We start from the raw sequence: 22,012 nt of genomic DNA on the forward strand, positions 1-22,012 counted from the left end.
GTCAGAAAGAGAATGCCGAGCTAGATGGACCGGTGAACAGTAAAGTACTTCACTCACTGAACCTCTAAGGCTAATGGGTACCTGTTTAAGTTCTAGGTGCCATGTTCAGAGAAGATGTAAGGCTCGAGAATGCTTGCAGCATAGGACTTCTTTCCTGTTGGTCTCTTACTTACATTACTTGCTTCTGTGTTTAATGATTTAAAAAAATAGTCACAAAATTAATGAATGCAGTTCAGGACCTGATACTGCTTGTGGGATAGCAGTATTATTTGTGCTAATATGAAAATTTACGAGCCGATGCTGCCTTCAGTTGCGCTTTGCTAGAAAGTTGGTCTAACTGGCTTATTGAGAGTACTCCTTGTGTGGGACAGGGTGGAGATAGTGTAGATGTAAATTGCTGTGAAAAACGTAGACCTTTGTTGTCAGACTTGCCGGGAAAGTATTGCAAGCTAACTGCAGGAAGTGATGTTTGAGCAACGTTCTAGTGAAGAGAAGGTTTGAGCCATCGGAAGCTAGCAAGAAACATTCGCACCTTGCGAAAATATGAAGGAATCTGCGGCATGGTTTAGTGCTTTATTACAATGATTATTCTTTGGGATCTTTAATTATATTAATATTTTGGCAAAACTAATCCAAGTAATGGTCTGTAAACTTTCTAAAAGATTTTCAGTTTTATTTTCCGTACTGATACATTAGGTTTGTGTAAGGCTAATAGTTTTACAACTGACACTTAATTTTCATTTCTCTGGCTGTAAATCTTAATTTCCTTTACTCTTATTCCCTTTCTGACTCCATTTCCCTGTAGCTGATGTCCTTAATGCTTCTCCTGCTCCTAACAGCCAGGAAGGTAAAGGCCATTTGGTTGAGCATTTTAACTGCATGAAATCATCACTGCATCTCCAGCCTGTTCAATGTGACAGTGTGACTATATGGTTTCTACTTCATATTAAAAATGCAATCAGATATTTTTATGTGGCATTGTTAACTGGTCAGGAACTGTTAGAAGGTTGCATGTGTGACACTGGTTATGCATAAAAAGAATATGGTCAAAGCATCGGGAATATCAGGAATGAAATAAAACCATTCCTTTTGTGACAGTGACAATGTTTTGGTCCAGAAAGACCAAATTAGTAGGTGGATTATTCTCTGATAAATATGTAGCTTTGAAGAAAAATTTCTATAGATGTAAAAAATGGTTGTTCATGGTGAATGTAAGGAGAGGAAAGCCAAAACTTGTTGTACAAAGAGGTGTACGTATTTGATGTGGTTAGTTGTGTTTGGACTTGAGCAATTCTTTGTTGTTCAGGAATATCGGTTCTTTTCAGATGGCAAGCCTCATTCATTCGATTATTTTGTTTTAACCATCTTCTGAGCACAAAAGGATGGGCTTTCGCAACATATTAACCAAAGCCGAGCATTAAATTTTTAAGGTAGAAAGTTACTACTAAAAGAGAATGCTTTGACCAGTAAATGCATTATTTTGGCATCTGGTTATTCAGATAAAATTCACAGCATTGTCCACAAATATTATTAATTCAAATTAAGTTTCCAGTTGAAACTTTGGCTTTATGTTTATTAAAATCCCCATTAATTTTTAGATAACATTCTTGAAGACCGACCTGAGAATAAATTATCAAGTGATAAACTGCAGTTTGAATATAATGAAGAGACTGCCAAACGAATAAAGAAGGCTGATTGTGCTACTTACAATAATAAAGGAAAGGTAGTTCTGCTTTTTCCCCTCTTTCTTCTCAGCCACACTTTGACATATAACCAGCTTCAAAAGGATTTGAGCAGTTTAGGTAACTGAGACATTAGATAGCAAATGCGCTTTAATGAAGACAAATAGTAGAAAGCATGGAAACGCACCGGAGAACACAGATCAAAGAGAACAAATGCTCAACATACTGTTCAAGAGAAGTCCTCAGAGGTTATTGTATATACAGGCTGTTTGGCTGAAAATTTTAACTGGTGTTGCTCTCAATGGAAGACTCCATTGAAGCTAGATCCAGAAGTTTATTTAGAAATCTAATATCCATTGATATCGATGGAACTGAAGATTTCATCTGAATCTTCAGCATCTGTGTGTATCTAAATAACTTTAAAATACTGCACTATGGTATCAGATAGCCACACTACCTTTTATTGAATCATCTGACAACTGAATGAGTGTGTTGCTGTTCAGTAAATTGTAGCTTCTCCTGAACACAGATTTTTTGTCTAAATGTTTGTAGAACTGACTCTGATTGAGGCCTTTTCACACTACCGCAGTGTCAGCAACAGGTATTGAGGCATAAACCTGCAAGCGGACATGTGTTAGGTAAAGACAGCAAACCATATAGGAAGAATGAGATAAAGGATTGTAAGGGCATAAGTAAGAGTACTTTCACGTTGAGTAATTTTATTGTTGTATGTTCTTGGAATTGTCACTTAGGTTTATGACATGGAGCTGGGTGAAGAATTCTATCTTCCACAAAATAAGAAGGAAAGCAGACAGATAGCCCCGGAGCTATCAGATCTTGTCATTTACTGTCAAGCTGTAAAGTTCCCCGGTAAGTACACTGTCCTGTTTTATCGCTTTAAGCTTTGTAATTCTTGGAGACATTATGTTTATGTTTTGAATTAGTTAGTACAAGCATTTTCAAATTGAAGTAGTCGAGGAGCTTTTTTCTCGATGATTTGGTAATCTACATAATAATAGCTCCTGGCTGAGAAGTAGTATTCATAAATTACGTGAAGACATATTGTTTGTCATATTAAAATGTTTACAAAAGTGAGATTTGCCAGTCTTCACAACTTAGGCAACTGCTTCATTGCCAAATGACAGACGACAGAAAGCTTTGTTTTAAGAGCTCCAAGTTTCCATGTAAGGCCCTACTGAATTAGGAAGGAAAATGTTCTTAAAACCTTGCAGGAAGAGCTTGTCACATTTCTCTAAGTGACCTGTTTAGTGTGTTTCACCTTTGCCTACAGCTGCGTCTTCTGTTCTTTCCTAAGTGGATAGGAGAGGAGAGGAGCCATTTGGGGGTTAAAGCAGCCTCCTCGTGGGGTGGGTGAGGACAGCTGATCGCACACTCACACACTCGCTTTGTGGAAGGGGTTAAGGAAATAGGAGGGCCGTCTTTTGTACAGTAGGAAGAATAATGTTTGCAGAGGAAAAAGAGAGGGAGTTACTGGGCTGGAGATCACCGATAGTTACTTGTTCGGTACTGAAACATGAGGTTGAGTATGTTTTGGCTCATACTCTGTACGTAAATACTTTTAAATTGAGAATTTATTGTTTATTGATGTGTTTAATGTTTTGAATGAAAAATCTGCTTTTTAGTGGAATGGTTCTCTGTGGAAAAGTTAGCAATTCTGCCAAATCATGATCTTATACAAATAGAACTATAATGAGATTAGAGAAGCTAACCAAACATAAAATAGTGTCAAATAGGCAAGATAAACATGCTGAAAAATGGAGAGACATTCTTTTATAATCTTCTATAACTTTAAGAATTGTAGGTGTCACTTGTAAAAATAATAACTTCTAAAAATTCAAATCTGATACTCTTTTTGATGAAATCTGCAATGAGATATCTTTCAAATAAAATATTTTCTTTTCAAGAATGATAGTCAAGATTAAATGGGCATAGTTTAAGTTGTTCCAAGCATTTCAGCACACAAAGAAGTTCTGATGTTCTAAGAAAACTTTAAAATATTTCAGCTTTTTAATGTAATTTCAGTTATAAAAAAACAACCTGCTTTCCTTATTGGGTTTGTTCCTCCTGCTTTAAAGGGGACATGAATAGAACAATTAAGAAAATGAGTTCATTTCACAGATGAACACATGAAGCTGTAGAAATTAGTTTTCCAACAAACTTTGTCTCCTTTGAGACAAATACTGCCTTCTCTGCAAGATGTGTAGACTTCCATGGCCACCATGCTACCGATTGGATTCCTCTGCGCAGCTGGAGGGCGCAGACATTGTACACTGCCGTACCCCGGTATTGTCCATTAATAATGAGAACAAGGCTGGTAGATCCATGACTATGTAGCTCTATCGACTGCATTCCTAACCAGCTCAGAAAAATGCAAGAATTTTGGAAACAGTGAGGGCAGAATTCATGTCAGTGGTTGATGAATGGTGTAAATATTTTATTTTTCCTGTCTTCATATATTTCTATTCTGTGTTTACAGTTGCCTATGTCCCTGAATGTTTGTCACTGCTTGTGACACTTACCCTAGCCTATTGAGTACCACAGACTTCCCTAACTCTCCCTGGTCAAAACAGAATTTGTCACGTGAAGAAAATAACATTTCTTGTTTATAAAATCTCCGGTAACAAGGAACCCACCACAGCTCTTGTTGTTTTAGTGGGTTTTGACCCTTAGAGTCCTTGCTTAACTTCAATTTCAGTCTGTTGGATATCACCATACCATTATCTTAGAGGGTAAAGGTCTGTTCTTTTGGGTTACCCAAGATGAGGGCAGTGAAGCATACTGGAGCACAGTACTGCTATAACCCCCTGGCACATGGCTGGTTGCCGTGGTGCTGAGGATCCTTACACAATGAGTTAGAGAAAGTTGAGTACGTAAAAACAGGATCTGCACAATCAAGTGCAGAGAGCAGGGAGTCACCTGAGCTAACCAGCATGAAATTCCGTCTCCATCTCCATTGTATCAGACTACCTTTCCCTCTGGTATCACTTTTCAAGAAATTAAAGTGAACATAAAAAGGGGCACCCTACATACAAAAGTACCGTAAATTCTTTTTCAAGGTCTGCAAACCCGCAGACTAACTGGCTGTTGGTCTGAAACGCATGGTGAGAAGGTGACAATTACAGTTTAACCTGTTACTTTAGCATGGTTAGAATAAGAAGGACAGGGGAGTTTGCTATCCTCTGGATTAAAAAACTAAAAGCAGTAAAGCGGTGTGGTTATATCTAACACAAGAGACGGGCATTACATTTTGTACCTCGAAGGATATGGCATAGGAGTTGTAGAGAAATACAAAACATTTACACTGTCATTATGGTAGTATGGTAGGATCTATGTGCAGTATGGTGGGATCTAAGCCTGCTTTGACTGGAGAGTTGAACCAGATGACTTCCAGATCCTTTCCAGCCTCCATTATTTTATGAATTTATGAGTCTGTGAATAGGTGATGCTATATTTTGGAGTCACGTTTAAATTGGAATGAAAAATGGAGCTTGTCTCTGGGTGGAGGCATGCCACATGCAAAGCATGGCCCTGGGAAAAGACTGAAAGAAAACTCTCAGCTGAGGCTTACCCTATGGCCATCACCTTGGGTTCAGTTAACCCTGGTGTTTTGATTTGCACTCTCTGGTGATTTATGAGGTTAGTCTGTTCCCTCAGTGACTGTCTCCACAACAGGATTTTGAAACGTGGATCTTGCTTGCCAAATCCATTTGATCCATTGAAAACTGGGATTAAATAGTGCTGGAAGCACACAGTGCATAACTCCTCGTTCTTCTAGTCAGTACGTATTCCTTGATCTCGGCTTCTACCATCTTCTGTGGTTTATGTGTATGCTTTGGCCCAAAGAGACAGTACGTCTCCAACGCTGAAAACATTTATGTATATCCGAAATTGTACTAACCCAAGCAGTTCCATTGAAACTATCAGCGTAATTTTACTAAGTACATGTAGACATGCCATAAAGATTGAGAGCTGAAAATTTACAGCTGTGGTGAGACTTCAGTAGAAGAGAGTCCAATGTATCCTCTTTGTGATTTACATTTGTAGTTGAAATATTAGTATTACATCCAGAACTGTCTTTAGACAGGTGTGAATCGACGTGAGTTCATGAGGGTTGTTTTATGAGTCACAGTTAGGCAAATAACAGTGTACTTGCTTTGTTATATTTTATAACACAAGTACATCTTGGGTCTCTGAGAGCATCCCACACCTCACTGCTGTGGGCCTCAGAATAACTATTGGGCTTTCTGGTTTTAATTTTGGTCTGCCATGTGCTATCTCCAAGTCAACAGAAAGAAACTGACCATAAGGGGGATTAAGTCCGTTTACTTCACTGGGATTTAGGTCATGATTTTAATGATTATTTTGCTAGAATGCATATGTTTGAGTCATAGCTCTACTAGAGCTTTCCACCTCCACTTCTAGTACATATTGGCCCATTAAATGCTTAATGGATTTTGCACACCTGCCATGTTTCCTGTTACTGAAATACGAATTGTAAACAGAAGAAGAGAACTCTGAAAATGTCTTGAGGTTAAACTGTTTAACCAACAGGATTTGGGATTTTTCCTTTACATTATATCTTTAAATCGTATCCTGCATTTAAGTAATTATGTAGGTATCCTATCCTAGATGAATTCCATTATATTCACTGCTGTACAGATTTATTGCTTCTGTAGAAAGCAATTTTTTTTTTAAATTATTCTAAGGATTAATATATTGGGGCTGTTACTGCAGGTTTTTTTTAGTATTAATTAGGACCCGTTTGGTAACTTGAGACAGAGCCACTACCTTCCTCAAGCCAAGAAGTAAAATGGCGAAAAGTTATGTCACAGAGATAACTGTATCTTGTATTGCTTCATATAAGTTTTTATATACATTAAATGTATAAACATATATAATATACATATATAAAGGCATGTACATATGTAAAGATGTTAAAATTAAATTATGGAGAAAAATACCCTGCTTGCCCTGTGTACTATATAACAGGAGTATTCATGCCTTCAAAAATAATGTAAAATATGATGGAAAATGTCATGCCCTCTTGGTCATGTTTTTTGGCTCATTTATTTTACATTTATGGGAACAGGCTTGTCAACTCTAAACCCATCTGGCTCTAGCAGAGGAAAAGAAAGAAAAAGCAGGAAGTCCATTTTTGGCAACAATCCTGGCAGGCTGAGCCCTGGGGAGTCAGCTGCTCTTGCCAAAGCATCTGGAAAAGGTAAAGTTAGCATCTTCTTTCAGCAGTCACGTGGAATGACTGTAATCCAACACATGTACCAGACCAAGTTGTTAAAGATCAAATACTTTACAATGTGTAAGATGTTGAACTTTGGAATGTTTTTTCGTTAGTGCAGCAGCTATTACAGTAACACTATTATAACTGAAATGTTGAGTGTGGAATGTTGAAATAGGATTACTTGGTCAGGAATATGAAGGCCCTAATTTATAAACGATTCAAAACTAACATGTAAGTGATGTATCTTAAAGTTTGTGTTTTAAAAGGTATGAATGAATATTTTCACAGAATCACAGAATTTTCAGAGTTGGAAGGGACCTCTAGCGATCATCTAGTCCAACTCCCCTGCTAAAGCAGGATTGCCCAGAGCACATTACTCAGGACTGCATCCAGGCGCGTCTTGAAAATCTCCAGAGAAGGGGACTCCACAACCCCCCTGGGCAGCCTGTGCCAGTGCTCTGTCACCTGAACCGTAAAGAACTGTTTCCGTGTATTTGAACGGAACTTCCTGTGTTCTAACTTGTGCCCATTACCCCTCATCCTGTCACTGGGAACCATTGAAAAGCGCCTGGCTCCAGCCTCCTTCAACCCACCCTTTAGATACTTGTATGCCATAATAAGGTCTCCCCTCAGCCTTCTCTTCTCCAGGCTAAAGAGTCCCAGCTCTCTCAGCCTTTCCTCATAAGGGAGATGCTCCAAGCCCTTAATCATCTTAGTTGCTCTTCGCTGGACTCGCTCCAGCAGTTCCCTGTCCCTCTTGAACTGGGGAGCCCAAAACTGGACACAGTATTCCAGTTGTGGCCTCACCAGTGCAGAGTAGAGGGGGAGAATGACCTCCCTCGACCTACTGGCCACAAAGTACAAATGGAAGGCAGAACTGTTGGGCTGGGTCCAGAAAAGGGTTTTTAGTGTCTGAAGTAGGACTTCATTGCCTAAAATTCAGCCAAGTCCAAACGCGTAATTTTGCGAACTCCCATGTTCCACCTTGGACGTATTTAGACTCCTCAGGTGATTCAGTTTGTGAACTTGGAAATTGTACTTCTGTGTATGAACAGATATAAAGAAGTATGAAGGAAGTACAGAAAAGGTTCTGGAGCAGGGATGAGACCCACATCCCCTGCAGGGATGAGACCCACATCCCCTGCCTTTCAGGTGAATGCCATAAGCAGAAAGTTGTAGCCTTTCTTGTCCTCATTTTCTGGCTCAAGAAACGTTGCATTTCTTTTCAGCCCAAGGGCACGGCTGCAGTTAGGTTCCCTTCTAGAGGCCAGTGTCCTAAAAATGAAGAAGTCTAGTGCCTGATTCTAAAGGATATAAGTATTTTGCTGTCTTTGTCTCCTAACTCTTCTGGCCTCTGTAGACTGCCTGTTAGCAGACTTAGCAGATGGGTTTCAATCTTGTCTCCCTTCCTCATGTAAAACGTATAAATGAGAAGAATGGAATTTTATTCAGGCAAATGCCAATTAAGTACTTATTTGTGAAAATGGTTGTTAACACTTCTAATCACAGTATCATTTCAATACTTAAACATTATGTTTCCTCTCATGGATTGTTCTTACTGTATACGAAGGAATGTGACACACTAAGAAGTGTCATTTTCCGGGTTCACCTGGAAAAATACTGATTTTTTGGAGTCTCTGGATCTGCAGCAGTAACTCGAAGGTACTGTTTATTTTCCAGGTCCTTTTGATGTGATGCGGCAGACCTGGGAAGATCCGTGCTCTCCTTACAACTCTCCAGCTTCTCTCAGCGCTATCATAAGGACGCCCAAGTGCTATCACATCTCCTCCCTGAACGAGAACGCTGCCAAGCGGCTGTGCAGGCGGTACTCTCAGAAGCTGATCCAGCACACCACCTGTCAGCTCCTGAGGACCTACCCCGCTGCCACGCGCATCGACTCCTCAAATCCTCATCCTCTGATCTTCTGGCTCCACGGTGTACAGCTCGTGGCTCTTAACTACCAAACAGATGGTATGGATACACAAACACACATTTTAATACATTTTAAATGTAAAATAAGTCCTTAAACAGTGAATTTGTATTTGATGTTTGCTTTTACCTGTTGTCATGAGGGAATGTACCTGTCTGTGCGCCCCAGCACAAGCAGGTTCATACCGTGATAATTTGGTCCTTGAGAGCAGCGATCCCAGAGTTCAGGAGCTTTAGGCCAGTGCAGCAGATCTCCTGATAGCACAGAAGTGCCTGGACAGCAACACCTTCCATTTTTATTTTTATTTTATTGCTGAAGGTTGTTTTTTTTCCTGCCAATTCAAGTAATGGTTATCCCTTTCTGATAATTTCAAGTATAAAAAGGTACTGAACTATTTTTTACTTAGAAGTACTGCCTTGGATGCTGGTTTAATGTTGATGAAACATTTTTGGATCATTTTCTATCCTATCTTGTGTTCCTTCACCTTTTCAATAGGGGATCCATTAGGTCACCTACAAAGATACGCAGTCAATGCTTTATCATTCTGCAGTTCAGGATAAACACCTAGAAAATTCTCAGAGAATAGGTGTAGGCAAGCCCGACAGTTGGATAAAGACAAACAAAAAGGGACAGAAAAGAATTAACTCTTCTTATAGTTTTATGTAGTTAAGTATTGGATAGATTGGATACGTAAATTACAGCTCTCTCTGAAAACCAAGAATGAATTGATGGTACACAACTAAAATTAAAAAAAAAAAAAAGAAGATACTTAAGATGTGTCTTTACCTTCACCGTTACAATTTTTCGATTGTACCATTGCTCTTTGTCAGTTTTGGCTGCCTTACTTTCACAGATCTTCCTCTGCAACTTAATGCGGCGATGTTTGAGGCTAATGGCGGCTGTGGATATGTTTTGAAACCTCCTGTTCTGTGGGATAAAAGTTGTTCAATGTACCAGCAGTTTTGTCCATTAGAAAGAGATCTTGATAATAAGGAGCCAGCTATATACTCTTTAACAGTAAGTACATTACAAAGGGCTTTTCATACAGCCAAAGAGACAAAGTAGACGTTTAACTGCAGTCTTTAACCAGCATTACAGTCATGCTTCTGTATGAAAAGATTGAACCTTTAATTGTTGCTTGTAGTTCTGAAGGTCAGCATAACTAAGAGAAATTGGAGGGGGAAGGAGCAAATAATTATCTTTATTTTGTTTTATTGGCTGGCTTGTATCCATAGTTACTTTCACTGTTTCCTTCACAATATTTGTCAAAACCCGGTCCTGAAAGCATTTTCTCTGGGACTACACAACTGTGTAAAATTACACACGTGCCTGGATGTTTCACACGTTTGTGAATGCTTGAGAAGCTACACAAAAAGCCATTATGGAAAACTGTAGTGAATCTTAAGAAAATATTTTTTTAAAGTTATATAAGAAGATCTATAATTCATGGATTTATGGCCAAACAACATTCTAAGAAGCTAGTTCCTTCCAGGAAATGTTTCAGAAAAGTGAGATTCTTAAGAATCAGAATTCTCCCAGCTGTGGTAACTGCACACCTTATTCTTGTGTTGTGTATGCCAAAGCAAGCCAGAGGTCAGTGCCATCACCCCCGAGTAATGGAGAAGAAAATTTGATCCTTTTTGACTACGTTACTGGTACATTCTTTCTGGATTAACTTTCAGATGCCTTGAATGGTTACACTCATGATGTATAGTGTATTTTTTTTCAGAGGAAAGATACCATAGCAACGGCATGGGGAAGGGGGGGTGAAGCGGCTCTGTGTCTGAAATTACTGCCCTGGCAATTACAAAAGTAGGGGAGCGTTGTAATTAAATCAGCATGTTAACAAACTGTGCTTGGGAGTGTGATAAACAATATTTAGCTGAGAATCACGGCAGTAAAAGAATTACTCCACTAATTGGTTTCTCTGTGTACTCCTCGGCTTCAGATTGTGTCTGGACAGAACGTCTGCCCGAGCAATAGCACGGGCAGTCCGTGCATCGAAATCGATGTGCTGGGGATGCCTCTGGATAGCTGCCATTTCCGGACGAAGCCCATTCATCGCAACACTCTCAACCCCATGTGGAATGAACAGTTCCTTTTCCGGGTTCACTTCGAAGATTTGGTCTTTCTTCGGTTCGCAGTTGTTGAAAATAACAGCTCAGCTGTAACAGCTCAGAGAATCATTCCCCTAAAAGCTCTAAAAAGAGGTACAATATAGTTTGTAGTGATACCCAATGCCAAAATGGTCCAGCAGATTCCTGGACTGAATCCTGCCGGAGGGATATTTTTAATCAGCTGGTTGCATTTTTCTAGAGGAGACAAGGGAGCAAATATCAGACAACACACTTTGCCCTGGCAGTACGATGCTGATCTAATCGACTCCCTGAGAGCTGGAGGCTGCCCCAGCGACTTGTAAAAAGTCAGATCCTGAGCTGTTGCAGGGACTGGGGCATCTTGCACGCAGCTGCTCTGATCCCGAGCTGTGGCCGTGTGGTTGTGTTCACCTTCAGACTTGCTGCTCCCTCAGGAAGCGTGGAGTGATTTCACTCCCTGCCTTGTCCTTTGCCCTGCTGTTACTGGTATCACTGGGCAGAGGGGGATTGCACTTCTTGCAGCTGTGGCTGGAAGTGAGGGGAAGGAAGGGTCGGAAAAGGTGAGAGAGAAATGAGAAAGCATCATTAATTCTGACACCTGGGGGAGGGAGTTTCCGTATTGCCAGCAGGTCTTCAGCAGGACGGTAAAAATACTTTCACGTTCGCTTCATGCCACTGTAATACCACACAACAGTCTTAGCATATGAGGAGATCCCACCATAGACATATATTTTCCCAGTGAGAATTTGTCCTTTTTTCATTTATATTCTAATATTTAGCTATTTTATATATGAATATATTGAGTATTATGGCGAAACAAAGGCAGGCAGCTATATGAGCCGCTCAGCAGTTGGGTTACACTGTTGTACAGACAGAGAATGTTAATGCAGTGTTATTACAGTTTAAATCCTATAAGTATGGCAAATTGTAGCTATAAACATAGCAAATTCAAGTTTTCCACTCATGAAACTAGGATGTGGCAAAGTACTTATAGAAGGTTTTTTTCTCTTTAGGCTATAGACATGTCCAGCTCCATAACCTGCACAATGAAGCATTAGAAATTTCTAGTTTGTTCATAAACAGTCGGAGAATGGAAGAAAGTCCCTCTGGAAACACTCTACCTGCATCTATGGTAATTTAATTATTTTTTGTGAATGCCGTGTATTTTTGTCTTAATGACTGCTATGGTCAGAAGACTTCTAGAACCAGACTGTTCAAAGATGTTAGCCTCTAAACCCGCACATTTTTCAGAAGTACCTTGCCTAATTCTTTTGGGTTTTGGTGGAAGTAAGATTTCCCCACCCCACCTGGCTGAAACTGTGGGACGGTAAATCTTTTCAAAGTCTGGCTTATGCCTGAATCATCAGCAATGCATTTGCGACAAAAAAAGAAAGATGAAAATTACCAACAGCTTTGGAATAATGAGAGTAAAATTGAATTCTATTACAGGGAAAGATTTTGTATTTACATAAATACATATTTTAATATGTGTGCATGTGCACATCTATATGCTTATATGTACAAATACATACACATACAGATGTGTGTCTAATATATATATAACAATATGTACGTATGCATGCACGTGATGTGTGTTTTTTTTTAAATAGCCCTTAAAGTTAGGTTACCTGGATTACTTGTGGTTTAGTTACATTAAGCATATATTTTATCGTTTTGCTCGTTCACAAAGTGTTAGATAAAACCTCCTGAGCTCCTGTGTGTGCAGATGTGTTGCAGATGTTCCCTTCCTGTGAATACATGCCAAATGCGTATCTTGGTAAATTACTAGGGCAGAAAGGAAGAACATAAATGGTTTGGAGGGTAAAACAAAGCTATAGATTTTCATCCAGTAATTCGTACACTGAATTCAAATAGTGTGAGCGCAGCTAGAATGGATAATGTGTGATGGACGTCTGCCCTTTGTCCAGCAGCAGTTACATACTCTCACTGGAAAACTTCCTTTTTCTTTTTCATCAGCTTCAGGGTGAGGTGGGGTCTCTTGGGAGGTTGGTTTGTTGGGGTTTTTTAATGCCTCGATCTGTAGTATAAGAGCCATATATTAGCTGGATGCCTTTGCTTTGTCAAGGTGTACACACAGTACAGTTTCTTTTAAGTAACCTAAAATTAACATGCGTGTGTAAAAACATTCAGTAATCAGTTGAATGTTGTCTGAACAGTTGTTTAGCATGGGGGAAAGGAAAGCTGCTGTGACTTACAAAGTGACAATTCATGGAATTCCAGGCCCGGAGCCTTTCACCGTTTTTAATGTAAGCGGGGGGACCACAGCTGCACAGCTGCTCCATCAGGTATGTGCCTGCAAGAATCCCCGCTAACATCATTCTGGCCGTTTGTCTCCCTGCTTTTCTCACAGGCAGGGCCACTGTAGTTCATCCATCACAGCAAGGAGGTGCTTTAGAAACGTGCCACTCTGGAATTAATTACATTGCAAACACAGAGTATCATCAGTGAAATTTTCCCAATCTTGGCTTCAGAGGATGGGTTTATAGTCTTAGAGCGTATTCCCTCCGAGTATTTTAATCTTTGGGCATACGCAGATGAGAAGAACAATCTTTCTGACCACCGGAGGCAGTGGGCTGTCCTTACAACAAGGGCAAACATTTCTGCGCAATTCTTTGAATTTGAGCACCATAGGAATACAGAGTAAAAGTTAGAGGGCTAAGTTCATGAGTAGAAAAACCAGTTAACTCAACAGGGATTGTTATTCTAGCAGTGGGAAAAGACTGTACTGTCCTGGGATTATGAATAAATTGTCTGGCCAGCCAAACAGGACAGAAATAAGCTTAAATAGTACTGCCTTGTCTGGAATCGTTGAAGAGCTTGGCCGGGCTAAAGAGAACAGGACATTACCCCGGAGTAAAATATCTGAATAATAAATAGCACATCAGAAGTCTTGCCTGCACTATCAGAATAGTTATTGATTCTTAAAGCTTCCTTATTCAGTCTCATTTATAACTACTAATTATGCAGTGTTTATATTTAGCATTCTAATTGCTGTGTGTTTATTGTGGTCTGTCTTAGCTCTTGGCTACCACAAAAGGCACCGAGTCATGTGCTGCAGACTATTTTCTGATGGAAGAGAAAAGTTTCATATCTAAAGAAAAAAGCGAATGCAGAAAACCACCATTCCAGAGAGTGATTGGTCCTGAAGAAGGGCTAGTGCAGCTTTTGAACAGTTGGTTCCCAGAAGAAGGATACGTCGGAAGGATTATCTTTAAAACCCGAGAGGAAGTAAGTCTGTTTTGATAAATTGTTATTTACAAAAGTAGCTAAAAATAGCTGTTAGGACCAGGAGACAAAAGGCTGCGGTATTTGTTTTACTCCTCGGCGAGTAATGTCAATGCTGTGTACATCATTTACAAACAAACATAACTCTTAAGTGAGCACAACTAGACTTTACACACCTGTGTGACACGAACCTGACTTCACTCAGCTCTGGGATCAGCTATGTGCTGTTTAACCATTTATCGCTTACTCAGCAGGTCAATGCCACTAGCTTACTGTTTTGACTGATAGTTCTAATTTAATGTAAATCTAGATTTTGACGTGATAGGAAATTAACATAAAGGAAAAAGGACAGGAGTTAATACCAAAAGACCATAGATAACAGACCTCCAGACTACAATTACCAATCAGTGTAGATGTCAGCAACTTCTGCCCTGTTCAGAAAAATTGGAAAGGATTTTAATATTAAAGAAGTCTAAAAACCTCAAAGGTTGATTTAGGCTATCATTATCAATGATAGCCTAAAATAATAAAATAGGTGATTTCTTTTAATTTAAAGGAGGAAGATGGAGTGATTACCTCAGTTTAGACTACCAGCAAAACATCCACAGCTTGAAAACATGCTAGTGCCCAGCCTTGCGAGAGAGAAACAAAAAAGCAGGAGAAAGACACTTTATGATCTCATTTTCAGAGGCACTTCCTTTGGTCAGTTCAGCGTATAATAATGCTTGCTTAGTCTGAACATAGTAATATATGTTCACATATGTTTATATACACAGATTTTACATACACAAATGACAGAGATCCTTTGGGATCCTTTGAAATGAAAAAAATATTTTTTTAAGATTATTTTGATTAAGCTTCAGATTGCCATATTACACAAATCCCTATATTGTTTTCCTCCGTTTTGAATATTTGGAGCAAAAATTACTATTTGTTTGCAGACATAGTAGCCTACTTAATTCAGTTGACTCAACACTTACATTGGCAGTGTCTGTGACCACAAATGTGTCACTGCCAAACCCCGTTCCTTCAGAAAATATGGGGTAAAATCTGTCTTAGTGTATGTGAAAATGGTGCTGTAGTTTTGCCCTGCGATGGTAGCACCTCAAAGCATTAGCTGCAATTTTGACTCTTTCTGCAGAGAGCAGCCTCAGATCTTGGTGCTAGGAATCAAGCTGCAAATTTGCACAGAAAAACAAGGAGTGAGTGGGGCCACTTGTAGGGTGCGATAGGCAGCCCGTGTTCCCAGCTGATGAATTCGCGCTATGCTGCAAGGCTTGGAGCGAAACGCATCATCTGAGAGAAGGTTCAGAGAGGAATTCTGTCTAAAATCTGCAGTAGTCACAGAGCCTGAAAAAGGACAGAGAAGCAGCCTTCCTCTTGTGCCACAGGAAAATATTCGCTCAGACTTGCTGCTCTAAATTCTTTTAGCTGTAGTGCAGGAGCAAGGAGGCAAAAGGACACTTTCCACCATCTCCCATCTTAATGCCATCACTGCACGACTAAACATAATTTTGCATACATAAGGAAATAAAGGTTTAAGTGATCATTTTTGTGTAATGTGGTACTAATAGGCATATGCCTATGTCTCCATTCCTTGCCTACTACGAAAGGTATTTTAGAAACAGGTGTTTATATAGAAAAAGAAGCAATAGTGGCTTGTCAAAACTCTTATATAGAAGAAAATGAAATGGAGTTGGGGCAACAGCAGTCTCCAGTTTTCATGCGATTGATAAAAACCTTTTGTGACCACCAGCTATTAGTTACCTCCCTGAAGTAAATGAATTCGTCTCTCCTTTTTTCTGTAGAATTTAAATGAGAGAAACATCTTTCAAGAAGTGAAGGAAGATGCAGCCATCAGCTCTGAGGATGACAGTTTCTTTGTTCAGGTACATGATGTCTCCCCAGAGCAGCCACGCACCGTCATCAAAGCTCCCCGCTTCAGCACAGCTCAGGATGTCATACAGCAGGTAAGCACCACGTTTCTGTCTGGTTGGTCTGGAACATGTAGGGTGGAGGTTGGTTCCACACAGGATAAGGTGGGCTTTGTTCTCAGCACTAGCTGGGGAATCAATTGGTTTAGTAACCTGAATCTGAGGGAACGCCTTCTTTTTTGTCTTTTTTTTTTCCTGCTTTTAAACAGACTCTTTGCAAAGCCAAATACTCCTACAGCATTTTGAGCAATCCAAATCCAAGCGATTACGTGCTCTTGGAAGAGGTGACGAAAGAGCCAGCAAACAAAAAGTCCTCGACATCTAAACCATCTCAGAGGATTCTCTCTGATCAAGAGTGTGTGTTTCAGGCACAAAGCAAATGGAAGGGAGCAGGAAAATTTATCCTTAAACTCAAAGAACAGGTTCAGGTAAAAAAATTAAACAGGTTGCAGCAGGTTTTATAGATGGTGTATGATCAGCTTAATGGGAACCTACTGTCAATGGGAGGGAGACACGACTAGCATGACGCCGGGTGGGGAGAAGACTACAGCAAAAAGCAGAGTCCTCTTTTCTCTGTGCCTCCCTTACTTTTTTTCTTTGCAAAACTGCATCAGTTACATCCAGTGACACGATTCCCTCACAGCCTGCAAATCTCATCACAACCTTTACCTTTTCCTACAGCTTTCTGGTTTTCGTACTCTTCTGGCTATGCATACCATGGTCCCCATCACAGTAAAGCAGGACTATTCAAATGGGCAGAACTTGAAAACTACTGGCATAAAGTCTCCTTTATTCCTGCCCAGTGAAAATGTTGTTCTGTTGCTGTACCTCAGGCTTTGGGAAAGGGCAGGAGGAGCTGTACTCTCCCTTCCAGCAGATGCCACCAATCCACGGCAGTTGTTGCTCTAAAATAACTGTCATAAGCACAGATTTTTATACACATTTATACCAAGTTTCCTAAATGTATCTTTTGACAATGCGTAATTTTCAATTAATTTATTCAGAACAATCAGAAGAATGTGCTCGGCTATGAAAGCACAGCCGCATTGAATTTCAAAAGGAAGGCCTGCTTAGAACCGCGCTGTGTTTTCGTGTTAATTCCATATTTCACAGCTAACAAACAGCCTGTTAAACCACTTCTACAATCTGATCTTTTTTTCTTTACAGGCAGCACGAGACGACAAAAGAAAAGGCATTTCCTTTACCAGTGAACTCAAGAAGTTAACCAAGTCAAGTAAGCAGTACCGGGGATTCATCTCACCACCTCTGCAGGTGTCCCCGGACAGTCCACAGAGCAAGGACGAAAGGTCTGCCTGCAGTTTGACTTACAGTGACATTATGGAATAACAACCACCACCGCCTACAGTACAGTCTGTTCAGGTATGAAATAGTGATTCTGACTCTGAGCAGTCATTTAATATGTGATTTACACAGCATTTCTTTCAAAGTTGTAGTTGGTTAAACCATAGTGAGGTAAGGGACTGACAGGACGGTCCATGAAACCTTACACACCAGTGTGCACAGGCGCAGTAAGATGAGTAAGACCAGTTATTTATTATGGCATTTGCTATGGTGAATCAGACTGGTGTGAAGGCTGGAGTTTCACCCACTTTCTCTGCCCATTTAAAAAACAAACCCAAAATGTTGCATCCTGGTTGATTTTGTAGTATGCATCTTAATCAACTACCCGTGCTTAATTAACAATGTCCTGTTAGCCTCTTGCTCTGGTCCAAAGTAAATAGAAGTATCCTATAGAGCATTTGTTAGTTTTTATTATATGCATATAATAAAATCACCAGGATTGACAATCTCTTTTTTAGCTAAAACACACTTATAGTGTTAATTTCTCTGGAAATTTTGCCAGAAACGTTTAAACATTTTTACTGTTGTTTCTGTATTTCTTCCATCTTGCTTGACTTGAAACAACAAATGAAATACACAACATAAGACTGTCCTGTTTATATGAAGATAGTACATGTAACTCGTCCACCCACGTACACTAACCAGATATTTGCATAGAGCTACTACAGCATTGAGATATCATCTGAGAAGTTACAGCTTATTGTAAATGAGCAAAACCTTTTTCAGTGTTGATAATCCCGTCTCACATATGGCCAATTTAAGATTGCATTTTTCTTTCCACATACACATAATTATTAAAGCATTATTTGACACACACTGTCATACTACTGTTAAATCATTAAATTAACAGAATTCAAATAATACTTTCATTTGCAAAATATTTCAAATATGAAGGGACAAATTTGATCATAGAACACCTTATTTCTAGGCTACTTTAAAAACCCCAAATCATCAATAAAATCTGAGTTCAAGAAAAGCAAAGTAAATTATGGAAAGATCCCAGTCACATTCCCTTTTCTTCTGCATTTGTTCTCTCATTTTTTTGAAAACTGGAATTTACATAACTGGATCCTTCTGCAGTGCCTTTGAAGGAACCTGCTGCGGTCTGAACTGGTCAGCAACTGTGCGCTATAGATGCTTAATCCAGGCAGTGCTGCTGGATTAACATCTGGGATCTGGGTGTCCTAAGGGGGATGTCGTAGATTGGAAAGATGCCCGGCACCTATCGGAAGAGTCTCCTCTTCCCAGATCTTCACATCTGCAGAGTCTCGATAGGCGGATAAAGAAGTTTTCTTGGACTGTATGTTGTAAACAAACATATGTCGTCTCCCCCCCCGCCTTTTTAAACAAAAGATAATTTTAGCTACTTGCCTCTAGGGAAACTGAAGGCAGAGAACCAGAGAGTTCTTTTATGTGTATTATATTAAAATAATGCACTTTTACCTGAAGATTTTTGTTAAACACTGTGTTAAGTGATTGTAAAGAGATTTAAATATACTGTAACTTCCTTTGCATGTCTGTTTAACTTTGGTGAATATACACAAAATGCTCAAATTATTTATGGTTGTTTATCTACTTTAACAAAATGTACAAACATAATGTACAAAAGCTAAATACACCTAACTGGTAGTGATACTTTGACAAGGAACAACATTTTCTTCTTATAAATTCTAGTTTTCCAGGCTTGTGTTTAAAGAGAGAATATTTATTATCATGTTCCAAAGTACATGCCGTTGTATAATATATTTATCATACGCTACGTTTTAGAAAATGCAGAATTTTTACCTCTCTCTGGATTTAGAGGAAAAAACGTTTGAACTTTCCTGGTTGCTTCTTTTCAGCACAAGACATTTAATACCCCAAACTGACCAAACTCAAAACAATGCATTGATAAACGTAATTAACATTTCAAAATTTTGAATTCAAAATACATTTTTCCATACAGTCAGGAAATGTCTTTTTACTTGTCTGTTAAGCCCAGAGAGTATAAAGAACTCTTACACTATAACTCTTGACATTTTTGTTTACATAGAAACACTGTTGTAAAGTTTTATGTTTGCTGAATTCATCTTTTGATATTTAAGTGAGTTCTGGTTGTCTCTTCTTTTTTTTTTTTTTTTTTTTTTACCCCCCCCTCCGTGGGAGTTATTAATGTGCTCAGTTAAAACAATCCATACCAACCTAGGAAACAATTGCTGAAATCAGTCATCCCTTTGGTTTCCCACAAGTGTATCTGCGGTGCATTAATTGCTCTGCACACATTTGTCTCCCTAGAGCAATCCCTAAACAAAGCATTTCAGTTACCAGGTGTGACTAAATCAAGAAATCCATGAATACAGGGAGTGACTCATGCACTCAGTTATTCCACATCAACTTTAGCACTCGAGCACAAAACACTGGTGCTTTTAAGAGAGAAGCTGCATCAGGCAAAGGCTAAAACAGCAGTGCAACTAAAAGGTGGTTTACTTTTGGTAGTGCAATAATGAAAGGGGAAGAAGTTACAGGCAGTGGTCTCGTGACAACCAACACCCTCAGAGCCCCCCCCCCCAATAATCAGAAAATAAAATAAAAGAAAGCAAAGTCATTAATTGGTATATAAACAAGCAGACAGAACCTGCATTCTGTCACCAGAAGCTATGAAGTCTTTCACTATACACTACAGAAAATTCCTATAAAGTAGCTATTACCAAAGCAAGAAAGTGCCCTCTTGAGGTCATTTCCAGCTTTCATGAAAAATAACCAGACACACAAAATAGTCACATTTACCCTGTGGCACATCCTCACAGAGACCACGCAGTTCCCACTGCTTATCTTCAGTCCTGATGTAGCATAACAGCATTTTGCAATTCAGCAATCATGATCCAATTACAAAACCCCCAACCGCCTCCTAGCTCAGCCTCTTCACTTGCGTATTACCAACTCCAACTACATTGCCTGCCCCCCCAAGAATGAGCTATCCTCCCTCCAGACCCCATCCCATGGCGCATGTGTAACGCAAGACTGATAGGGGGTAAAATGTTAGAAGTGACACTTTATGCATAGTTTTATATGCATAGTTTGCTTTGGAATTACTGGGAAATACTTTCATCAGCCTACTGCACAATTCAACTAATGCCATTTTAAATTTTTTTTTAAAATGTTACATTTCATTCTTTCTGTTCTTTTAACACAGCGGCTGTTTCACATTGCTAAGAGTTTTTTCCTTTGGTGATTTTATGGCATTTTAGAAACAATACTTACTTTCCTGTAGAGTGTGCCCTTACCTGTTTGGTGCTTTTTTTTTTGTTATATTCAGCAGCACTGAAAATAAAATTCTTAATATCACCTGTAGTAGCATAGTGCTCTGAAAAACATGCTTGCTAATTCACTAGATTCAACATACGAAGTTCTTACACACCCATGTTGTCATCCACTAATGGTTTTCTGTCACATAGATTTGAAAAAAAAAACAAACAACAAAACAAACCTTGGGAAATCAAGGGACAACAGTAGCCATGTCACATTGTGTAACACAGGTCTAACACTAGCCTGACGTCTAGTAGCAATTTAAACACAGTGGGTTTGTACTATTTCTGCTAATACAATCATTTTCTAGCTGTGAAAAGTTTATTAATATAACTATCTATCTTCCTCCTCAATCCAATTCTAAAGCTGCTTTTGCTGCTGTTTGTTTATCACAAAGAGAATAGCAAAAGTTTGGCTTTCTATTAAAAAAAAAAACCCAAACTGACTTTATAGACATGTTGACATCTGAAATTGTGTAAGGCTAATTAAATATTTTCATTAATGTACACATATCACTTAATTTCAGGTTTAGGTGTTGGTAGACATCTGAGTAAACTTGGTGAAATGTGGTACATATTTTTAGGTGAAGTTGGAAAGGAATACATTATCCTTCCCGTTGTGTTGGTTTAAAGTATCCTAATAATGAAATACAACATCACTTGAAGTATTAAACAGGTTCTTTTTGTTAACTTTTGTGAAAGCCCAGTTAAACAGATTCCATGTGCTGAGTTATTATTCTAATAGGAAAGTTTATTCTGCTTAGCCACAGATTTTATTTCTGCAGGAATACCTGTCCACACATTCCTATGACAAGACTGACAAAGTAACTTTGTCCCTTTCTGTGCTTTTGGCGGGGCACGGACATAAATTAGGAAAACACATTCAGTTTTACATTACAAACTATTTAGAGGAAGCAGCTTCCAGGGTAAAGTTTAAAAGAAAGGAATGTAAATAATCAGCACCTTTCAGAAACATGCAGTCTCCGGGTGGCAGCAGGCCTTGCGCTGAACAGTTTACAGGTGGAAATCTCACATTCTGGTGCCTATTGGCAAAAATACAGAAGTATTTTATTCTATACTATTTTAAAACCACTGTTTCTTTTCTATGAATTTCTTTTCCTTGTGTAGCATGTGCTGCTTGCAGTAGTGTGACTGTATGGGACAAAAGTTGGGCAGGCACAGATCCTGGCCGCGTTGCAGTACTGGGGCATGCCAGGA

At 39.2% G+C, this 22,012-nt stretch overlaps 1 protein-coding gene across 1 annotated transcript in view; it reads left to right on the top strand.

Moving 5' to 3' along the window:
- The window catches only part of PLCE1 (phospholipase C epsilon 1), a 135,240-nt gene extending 114,346 nt beyond the window's left edge, over positions 1-20,894 (top strand). Inside the window, exons 21-33 of the mRNA XM_082486127.1 lie at positions 1,599-1,723; positions 2,435-2,552; positions 6,793-6,924; positions 8,623-8,913; positions 9,726-9,889; positions 10,821-11,082; positions 11,982-12,100; positions 13,146-13,274; positions 14,008-14,217; positions 16,023-16,184; positions 16,358-16,576; positions 17,316-17,528; positions 18,591-20,894. Coding sequence (XP_082342253.1) covers positions 1,599-1,723; positions 2,435-2,552; positions 6,793-6,924; positions 8,623-8,913; positions 9,726-9,889; positions 10,821-11,082; positions 11,982-12,100; positions 13,146-13,274; positions 14,008-14,217; positions 16,023-16,184; positions 16,358-16,576; positions 17,316-17,495 — 2,111 coding nt within the window. The 3' untranslated portion in view covers positions 17,496-17,528; positions 18,591-20,894. The remainder of the gene's footprint in view (positions 1-1,598; positions 1,724-2,434; positions 2,553-6,792; positions 6,925-8,622; positions 8,914-9,725; positions 9,890-10,820; positions 11,083-11,981; positions 12,101-13,145; positions 13,275-14,007; positions 14,218-16,022; positions 16,185-16,357; positions 16,577-17,315; positions 17,529-18,590) is intronic.
- Positions 20,895-22,012: the final 1,118 nt, after the last annotated feature.

Source organism: Vanellus vanellus, assembly GCF_965231255.1.
Source record: "Vanellus vanellus genome assembly, chromosome: 7".
NCBI lineage: Eukaryota > Metazoa > Chordata > Aves > Charadriiformes > Charadriidae > Vanellus > Vanellus vanellus.